Source organism: Gobio gobio (genome assembly GCF_949357685.1).
Source record: "Gobio gobio genome assembly, chromosome: 12".
NCBI lineage: Eukaryota > Metazoa > Chordata > Actinopteri > Cypriniformes > Gobionidae > Gobio > Gobio gobio.
Window position 1 is genome coordinate 17,158,039 of NC_137105.1, and position 10,069 is coordinate 17,168,107.

At 37.7% G+C, this 10,069-nt stretch overlaps 1 protein-coding gene across 2 annotated transcripts; it reads right to left on the bottom strand.

The window, feature by feature from the left end:
- Nucleotides 1–357: 357 nt before the first annotated feature.
- gorab (golgin, rab6-interacting) lies at nucleotides 358–4,588 on the bottom strand. 2 transcript variants are annotated; one of them, XM_079832138.1, is made up of 6 exons: nucleotides 4,511–4,588; nucleotides 4,358–4,431; nucleotides 3,834–4,161; nucleotides 3,336–3,437; nucleotides 3,091–3,231; nucleotides 358–1,624 (listed from the first exon to the last, which is right to left on the bottom strand). In XM_079832138.1, the coding sequence occupies exons 2-6, from the start codon at nucleotides 4,419–4,421 to the stop codon at nucleotides 1,234–1,236; spliced, it is 1,026 nt and encodes a 341-aa protein (XP_079688264.1). In that variant the 5' UTR covers nucleotides 4,422–4,431; nucleotides 4,511–4,588; the 3' UTR covers nucleotides 358–1,233. The 2 variants fall into 2 exon arrangements, with proteins under 2 accessions (XP_079688264.1, XP_079688263.1); XM_079832137.1 differs by having other exon boundaries at nucleotides 4,358–4,556.
- Between the last annotated feature and the right edge of the window lie 5,481 nt (nucleotides 4,589–10,069).

The window sequence follows — 10,069 nt, forward strand, 5'->3', positions numbered from 1 at the left end:
TTTTGTATTTACTTCCAGGATTTGTCCGTCCTTGTTTTATACTGTTAAACCAGAATAGAAAATAACATTGTACTTCGTATTGTGGTGATTCGATGACCATATTTAATACATTCATTTTAGGCATATTAACATATTAATATTTTAAAAGTGCTCACTAAGTGTTTACAATTTTTTAATCAAGAATTTCCCTAAATTCGTTTATAAAATATGAAAATATTAAATCAACAGTTTCAACGTTCTTTTCAAATAACAAATGCGTTACCACTAAACAATGTTTAAAATAAGCAAAAATGCAAACGGGATTTCCAGTGGGTTTCAAACATGGAGCGGTGTGGGGGGAAAAAAGCACAAAACAGGTTAACTGTAATAAAATATTTTATTCACCAACAGATAATTAAAATATTGAATTCATAACATACTTCAGTTCATACCTATTATAATGCACACGAATATGGTTAAATGAATGGCATTCAAAAATATATACATTACAGAAAATTCGAAAGAAATTTTAATAGCATGTTAAAGATTTTTAGAGTTGGTGAAGAGCTCTGCATGGAGCATCTGAGATTTATTAGAAAGAGCATAAAAATATACATATGTATTTAGAAAAACAGCTATGGTATTCCACTTCCTACACTCCAATAGTTTTTTCCACTACAGTACAAAATTGTTCTCATCTCTGCCGAACAAACTGCCAGATTTCTATGATAAAAAACCCCTGCTGTTATTGATTTGTTAACATTCGCATAAAGTTATTTTTATGAGACAACTGCCATATACAGATAAAAGATTCCACCCTTCACTAGTGCAACATCATGTGAAATAAATCACAACTACAAACTACCACCAGACCATCTGCCACTATTCCATTTTGAATAATGTCACAGTTATGGAACAATCAGTAAAGTTAACAGTATTTAGTATTTTATAGTGTTTTAAAGATGCACAATGTTTTCAAGAGATTCATATTCTGTTTTCTTAATGCAAGACAGATTAAAACATCTGAGCTTAAAAGATCCTAATCACTATCTGAGCGCCATGATAAAAAAGGCATTTTAGTGTTAGTAGTAATGGAATGAGGTCGTCTTTGCGTCTCACAAAATGTCAACGTTTCACTCACAAATGCATGGTTATTGGTTTGTTCAACAATCTCACAATGAAGAAACTTATAAACCTGGTAGCAAGTGTTATGTAAACTCATACAGCCACTATTAAATTGATAATGCTTGGAAGCTAGCTTAGCCCATCTTCCGAAACATCTGTTGCTTTGCTCTCCTGATTGTCTTGGCTGATCTTTGGTTCTGTAATGGAACAGTCTTTGCTCAGACTTGAGCCATCCATGTCTGTACGTTGCTCCATGTCTGCTGCGGGACCGTTTTCAGTAACATGCTGGGAGTTGCCCTCCCTCTCTTTGTCCCTTAGATCCGTTTCCTCTGGGCTGGGGACCTCCTCAGCATTAAGCTCTAACTGAAGCATCAACTCGTCCAGTTTGCAGGCCTTGCGCACCTCATTCTGTTGGATGATTGCACACAGGTGCTCCGTCAGCTGCTCTTTCACCTCCGTCTTCCTGTGCAAGTCCATCTTAGCGGCGACATACTCGGCCTCTGCTTTCTCAAAGCGCTTCCTGTCAAGGATAGGAGATTGGCATAGACATTTTAAATACAGAGAGTTGAAAACGTGTCCAGAAATAAACCGAATCACAAGGTTAAAATAGGCATGCAAATGTTCTGCTAGAAGTAATAATTTGGCCGAATTAATACAGTAAAGCTAGAGGGCAGTATTTTCCCCCCTAAGCAAAATAATCACTCATTTTCATGGAAGTAGTTCTTCTTTAAAGGGGTGATGAATTTAGAAATCAACTTTCCCTTGAGCTTTTGATATATAAAAGGTCATGGTAATATAAGAATATTGTGTAAGTTTCAGAGCTGAAAACTTCCTTGTTAGTCAAAGAAAAGCTTTTATAGACACCAGGCCCAGCAAACGATCAATCTCAGAATGTGCCCGGCTATGACGTCTGAGTGTAGGGAAGCACCGCCTCAACAGAAGAAGAACAACGCCTGATTCTGTAGCCCCGCCCACCAACTCACGCCACTAACATAACACAGGCCTACATAGAGCTAAACTGCATCGAATTTCTAAACATACCGCATAAGCTTGATTCGGATTCCAATATTATGAATGCATGGATGAACTTTATTTTTAATGAATATCCAGCTCACGTGGGGAAGACTTTGCGTTTGTTCCTTCATTTCTGATCACGGATTCGTTCGTAAACAAGAGACTAGATTTGCAGACAGGATGAGATTACATGAATGAATGAAGCAACCCACTAATGTGAGTAAAACATGTTTTTTATATGTGACAGTTTTGCATTGTTACAGATCGTTTGATATAGATCTATTGATTGTGTACGTTTCTAACTTAACATACCTTAGCACGCGGTCAAAGGTTGGAGAATCCTTTATTAGTGGTTCTTGAGGTGCGTTGTTCACTCTCTTGACTTGATATTTGAAGGAAAAATAAAATCGCGGAAGTTTTGATCATGCAGTCTGCAACGTACTGGCACGCGCGTGTCTGTGTGTGATGCACGGTTCGCGCTTATATCCACCGATCGGGCAGGCCAAGTAATACAAAAATAACATTACAATCAATCGCAGGTGGATGAGAGATAAATCATTGTGTTTGTTGGATAAAGACGTTTTGCGAGCCCTGTGGGATGAATTATTCCGGTTGCCACTTTCAAAACAATCCCTCACGGTGTAGCCGCAGCTCATTAAATATGCAAATCTTATCCAATCCTAGCCGTGGGCATTTACTTCCAAGTTTTCAGTGCGGCACGCCCATAAAATCCGAGCGTGCAGGAGAGCCTCAAAACCAGGGTAGAAAATAGCCTATTGCTTATTCATTATGATGTTTTTGAATGTAAAAACCATGCAAACGTCATAAGTTGACCTCAGACAACAGTATATATTTAAAAAAAAGCCAGTTCATGACACATTTAAAGTGGCACACAAACTGACGCTGCTTCCAACAAGAAGTTACTGTGAACTTGTAATAGACCGTAAAAAAGGGCCAGAAATGAATAATCACCATGCCAGGGAATAATCCATGCTGGACTGCTCTATCAGTTTTCTGAGAATCCCAATGTCATTGGACACCGAATCATCCAGTGCTTGAAGTTCTCTTTGGATCTTCTTCAGTTTCACAGCTTCAGCCTGTGTCTGTTTGGACCTGGGAAATATCATTGAAAATATCATCTTTGGATTTTCATTTAAGGTGATCATACTCCAGGCAGACTGATTTTGATAATGGTTTAAAATGAGATTTGCTCTTACTTTTCAGCAATGGTCTTTGTAAGGAAAGCTTTTCTTTTTTTATTCTTCTCTTCCATTATCCGTTGCTCCCACTGCAAATGCTGCAGACGGCTCTTCTCTCGCCTATTATAAGAAAAGTTTGGTGGAGTCTTACATTTGAAGTCATTACAACACAAAAACAACATACATATGGTCATCTACACTGATTCATACAGTTTGTATTTTTTGAGATATGGATATATAAAAGCACTGAAACACATACAGTATTAGGACAGGCTATTTTTATATTGGATAATATAAAAGGTGATGAATTACAAATAAAAAACATGGCAACCCTGCTCACAATGCAAATAAATACACATTTTCTTTATTCAGAATATATGTTTTCTTCTAAATTTGGTGTGAAAACATGTTTTTGTATAGTAATAACACTACTTAATATTCTATAAACTAAAATATCTTTACATCAGCATACAAATATCTGAGGCAGTATTTTGCAAAGGAACTAGACTTACTAACAATTCCACTTCTTGTCTGTCCAACTCCTTGACGACTGCAGGTTGTACAGACTCCATAGGGGATTCTCGGTCAACAGGTTCTTCCTCATGCTTAACCAGTTGCGACTCCAACGGTTTGGACTCGTCCCGTGATTTATCAGGAGCAGGATGACTGACAACAGGTGTGTCTGGAGGCTTGGTAAGCTGTTGGTCAAGGGGAAGAGAGTGGCTGCCCTCCTTCTGTTTGGCTGCTAGCTGCAGAGCCCTCTCCCGCTGAAGCTGCTGTCTGCTCCGGTTTGTCGGAGCAGGTCTCCGGCCACGACCCAATGTGACAGGCACAGCCTGGTTTACTGGGTTAAGAAGATTACAGCAGATTTATCAGAAGAATTCACCAACAATTAAAGTTAGTGGCTGCGTATCAAAATATAGTGGACTGCCTACCTAAAAGAGAACCTAGATACGCTATTCTGAGAAACGGGACATTTTGTGTCTTTAACAAAATAAGTTTAAGTAAATCGACTGAACTTCTCAAACATTTGTACTCACTGAGATCGCCGTTGTGCTGCATTCTTCGTAGTTCTTCGTCTGAAAATCCAGCCCACGCAGCCATTTTCAGTACACTATAAAGTTACTTTCAAATCGGTTATCAAATACAAATATATAAGTTGGTTAAAATGTTATTTTTCAACATACACATACGGAAATTAACTTTACGCTCTCATCTGGCCGCCATGTTTGTGTATACTGACTGCCACGTTCAAGACCCTTAGAAAGGCCCCCTTCGCGTGTGCCCTCAGAATTTGCCTGTTTGTTTTAGAATTTTTTTTTTTTTTTTTTACAGTCTATGATATTAGTGTAATGTTACGAATAAAAATATAACTTTTGTATCATGTGTTATTTTTTAAGTAAAGACAATTTTTCAGTGCTGACATTGACTTGTTAGACTCTTTTTGTAAGTTTTCTTGAAAACAGTCGAGCTGTTCTCCACCAACCGATGGAATAGGAAAGCATTCATTAGCGCACACTTCTGGATCTCAGCAGATGCAGTAAATCTTTTTGTTTGCTTATTGTTTCTAAATAGTGCATACATCCTATTAGCACACGAAAGGAACAGGTTTATTTTGATATGTGCCCAAAGATATTTTAAATGTCAGCAACAACAACAAAAAATTAGTTCGGTCCTCAGACATTTTTTCATAATAAACCAAAATATAGATTTAGTCACCTTTTTATTATTTATTATGACAAATGGTCTGACATTTACTTTAAATATGTAAAATAATGTTAATTCTTTACAGTTAGACACAGTTAGAAAACTGACATGGTTTGTTATAATTTTATAATTTAATTATTTGAAATAGAATGACAATATTATAGTCACCATGAATTAGGCTATTGTATTTTTATGGTATATTTGCAATATTTAATGATTTATTTGGGGGCCTCATTATTTCATGTGCCCTCATAATCTTTAAAGGGTGAGTTCACCCAAAAATGAAAATTCTGTCATTAATTACTTACCCTCATGTCGTTCGACACCCGTCAGACCTCCGCTCATCTTCGGAACAGAAATTAAGATATTTTAGTTGAAATTTGATGCCTCTGAAAGTCCTCCATTGGCTCAATGGTACTCTACACTCTCAAGACCCTTAAAAGGTACTAAAGACGTCGTTACAAAGTCCATCTCACTACAGTGGTTCTAAAATAACTTTATGAATCGGCGACAATAGTTTTTGTGCGCAAAAAAACCCTAAATAACGACTTGCATAGTGATGACGATTTCAAAACAAAGCATCATGAAGCTTCGAAGCGTTATGAATCACTGAGCCGAATGATGATTCGGATCGCGTGTCAAACCGCCAAACTGCTGAAATTTGGCGATTCAAACCGCTGAATCGACTCAGTGATTCATAACGCTTCGAAGCTTCATGATGCTTTGTTTTGAAATTGTCATCACTATGTAAGTCGTTATTTAGGGTTTTTTTGCACACAAAAACTATTGTCGCCGATTCATAAAGTTATTTTAGAACCACTGTAGTGAGATGGACTTTGTAACGACATCTTTAGTACCTTTTAAGGGTCTTGAGAGTGTAGAGTACCATTGAGCCAATGGAGGACTTTCAGAGGCATCAGATTTCAACTAAAATATCTTAATTTCTGTTCCGAAGATGAGCGGAGGTCTGACGGGTGTCGAACGACATGAGGGTAAGTAATTAATGACAGAATTTTCATTTTTGGGTGAACTAACCCTTTAATCAAATAACTACCCCCGCTTGAAGCGACATCTCTTCTCTGATGATGTGTTTACTGGCACTAGGGTGGGACAACCTGTCAATCACATGACATCACGTCAATAGCAAACAACCATTCAATCAATTTCCAATGGACAAAATCAAATCCCGCCCTACACTTTTTCTTGAGAAGACATTTCACGTTTCACTCTATGTCACAATAGTGAAGAAAAGTCTATCATAACTTCCATTTTATGTCAACTTTAAAGGATATATGCTTATATGTATAGGCCAGTTGAGTTTAACTGTATTGTTTTGTATAACTATTGCATAAAAAGTGTTTAAATATTGTACGAAAAGTGTTTATTTTTAGCAGTCCAAGAAAACTATACATCAGACTATTGGAGTCAACGGCTAATTTTGTTTATCCTCCTCTTCTTGCTCCAATTACCCTCTTCACATCCACTGAGCCATCCTCCACTCCTAGTGGTAGAGAGGTCATAGGTTAATGAAAGAGCATGCTTGGTGATAAAAAGCATGAAATCCACAGAGAAAGGGAAACGTCAAACAGTTGTATCGAGTTTCACTTTTGCTTTATTGCCAGAAGCACCCATGATTGTGGCAGGAGTAAGCGCTCTGTGTGGGGCTATGGGAGGCCCTGTAATTTGTTTAGATCAACTGCTTATCTGTGTGATCTGGCATGTGCTGCCAAATTAGCCTGAGTTAACTCACGTCTGCTACTTTTGCTGCAACGCTGATGTCTGATTTCCCATGATTACCATTAGCAACAGTGGGTGCCTTCACCCACCTTCATTTGTGGTGGATGGTTTGGTTGCCAGTGTTGGCAAGTAAAAGTACTTGGTGGTCAAACACTGTCAAGTGTAATTAAAAAAAGAAAAAAATTATATATATATATATGTATGTGTGTATGTATGACGTATATATATATATATATATATATATATATATATATATATATATATATATATATATATATATATATATATATATATATATATATATATATATATATACAGTGAGGAAAATAAGTATTTGAACACCCTGCTATTTTGCAAGTTCTCCCACTTAGAAATCATGGAGGGGTCTGAAATTGTCATCGTAGGTGCATGTCCACTTTGAGAGACATAATCTAAAAAAAAAAAAAACAGAAATCACAATGTATGATTTTTTAACTATTTACTTGTATGATACAGCTGCAAATAAGTATTTGAACACCGGTCTATCAGCTAGAATTCTGATCCTCAAAGACCTGTTTTAGTCTGCCTTTAAAATGTCCACCTCCACTCCATTTAATATTCTAAATTAGATGCACCTGTTTGATAATTTTTTTTGCTGTTTTTCTTACTGTAATCTTGGAATTAATCTTGATTAAAATGGCTCATTTAAATTCTGCCGAAGGCATTCAGAATATGTGTGCTCGTAAGTGATCGTTTGTCTTTTTGTAGTTTGAATAATAAATAACTTCTGTCCCTTTAAGACCTGACGCATGCACGCATGGATCCTAAACACTGTTCCTGTGAGCTGGTTACGACTGTGTTTACGTTAAAACTCACCAAGATGGGCATTGAGACATTTTTGAGTGTATTTGACCATTAATAAGCTGGAAAAAGGAGCTCATTTTTGCACTTGTATGTCAGTGTGACGGTATGTGTGTGTGCGCTTCAGACGCGAGCGCGAAATCTGCGGGAATTAGTAGAATTAACGTTATGTGCAACCCCGCGCGAAATTCAGACCGGTCACACCAATAGTAACACACAGTCATGAGGAAATGTCCAGCAGAACACGCGTTCGCCATGTTCAGAGGGTTAACTGGACTGAATGAGAGGAGGCGGGTGCGTGTCAACTCGCTGTCGGTCGGAGAGGAGAGGAGAGCGCAGCTGATATCGATACTGTAGAAAAATGAGAATTGTATTTATGACCCCTTGCCTGTTTGTTGACCACGAGTGTGAATTACCCTTTCATAAAGCTGCATTTGGATCCTCAACCTCTGTCTCGGAGCAGTACGTAACAGAAACGGTATTCCCTGGTGGCTGTGGCCTCTTTCAGCAGGATAATGCGCCCTGCCACAAAGTAAAAATGGTTCAGGAATGGTTTGAGGAGCGCAACAACGAGCATCTGTGGGATGTGCTGAACAAACAAGTCCAATCCGTGGGGGCCCCACACCGCGCAACTTACAGGACTTAAAGGATCTGCTGCTAATATCTTGGTGCCAGATACCACAGCACACCTTCGGGGGTCTAGTGGAATCCATGCCATGTTAATATGTCAACCACGACACAGTCTAAATACTTCACATATATTTTGAAATGTCTCTCAGAGTGATTCTTCACAAATGTCACCTATTAATTCATTTAAATTGGCAGCCATCTTTGACAGATTTCATGTGTTTGGCCCATTGCCATGACATAACACTTCATCCAGACAGAAAACCATAAATAACAACTTGCAGCTAAGTCTCCTTAATTCTCTCTTCTCTCTCTCTTTTTCTCTTCTGTTCTCTCTCTTTTTATATATATATATCTGTCTGTATGTCTATATGTCTGTATGTTAACACGCAGAGGACAAATGCTTCTGTCCCCCCAACCATTCCTCAACTGTATTTTGTTAAAAAGTCAAGCACCGTTAATTGCCCTACAAAGGGCAACCAAACAATCACTACCACTTTACAACAGCTTTTTAAAGGCAAACTCACATCTTTGATCCATCTGGAATTATTTATGCGCTTTAAAGGAGAAACACCTCAGGAAAGGATAAATGTAGACTTTGAGAAGACAGACTGATGCGTGGGCTCCATATGGCAGGGCGAGTGAACGTGAGCTTGTGTTAAATTAAGATGGAAGAGTCTTTGGCACAGGCCTGACCATATTCCTAGTTACAAGGCAAGCCTGTGAGGAATGTCCACCATGACCCAAAGCCTAAATTTGCAGTTCATACGTTCAAAATTCAGAGAAAGAATGGCAGTGTTAGATTGTGTGCCATATAGGCAGAATAAATCTTGAACTTTTTTGTTCAGATGTGTTGAGTGAAGCTGTGGAGTAACACTCCTACATCTGAATTAATGAATTCAGAATAAATATGTTTTTTATGAGATGCAACCTAGTCCTCTCCATTAATAAAACCACATTTATTGCAGGACTGAAATAACATAATAATCTTAGCATGAGTAATATTAACCATGCTTGTCCTAAATTTGTGCAAGGAACATCACCCAACACCTTGGTAACAAGTTCAGCTTGGCTATCTAAAATTAGACAGATAAAATTTCTTTTAGACATATAAATGAATCAAATGGAATGATTTGAAAGAAAGAGAGAGAAATGAAGGATTCATTATGTGTTATATAATAAAATAGAAAATATGAAGATTTTGGTCTCCCTTCTAATAGAAAACCAGAGTAATCACATATAATTGAGTGTTTTAAGCCATGTATAAAATTAAAACAAATAATGGTAGATTTTAAATCATGGCAACTTAACATTTTTAATTCAGTCAAGACATTAAATAAATTAATTAAACTTGTGAACACCTTTTTTTAAGGCTGCTCTCTTTTCACATGTTCCCTTATATTTACCCCTAACGGCATGATATTTAACAAAACTACGGCTGCACAGTCCAATATGAAGAGATATTTATTTTATGCGCCAGATAAATTTGCACATTAGATCGAGTTTGACATTTCAGACCATGTAAGGGAAACAGGAAGTTTTGCTCTTTCGCTAGTGTGTCCTGGGAAGATGGAACAGAGCAGGCTGTATATACGTTTGACGACCGTGTAACTTATAGGCAATTAAGTAGGAATCAGCGCAGGAACAGCAAGTGCACATCGTGGCCTCGCTGTGACTTTTAGCCATCAATAAAAATGCACTTCCCTTAATCAGTCAGGGAACGGGTCAAAAAGACAAACAGCCAATTGATGGTTGACCTCAAGGAAGGTTGAGGTCAATACGGGGATGATTAGGGGTCAAAGCTGTCAAAGCAGGCAGATGTAATGGTTTCAAATCCCACA

Coding starts and splice junctions, on each gene's coding strand:
- gorab (XM_079832138.1), bottom strand. CDS start 4,421: ATGGCTGCGTGGGCTGGATTTTCAGACGAAGAACTACGAAGAATGCAG. Junction 4,162..4,357: donor GCAGCACAACGGCGATCTCA/GTGAGTACAAAT, acceptor TTCTTAACCCAG/TAAACCAGGCTGTGCCTGTC. Junction 3,438..3,833: donor GACAGACAAGAAGTGGAATT/GTTAGTAAGTCT, acceptor TTCTTATAATAG/GCGAGAGAAGAGCCGTCTGC.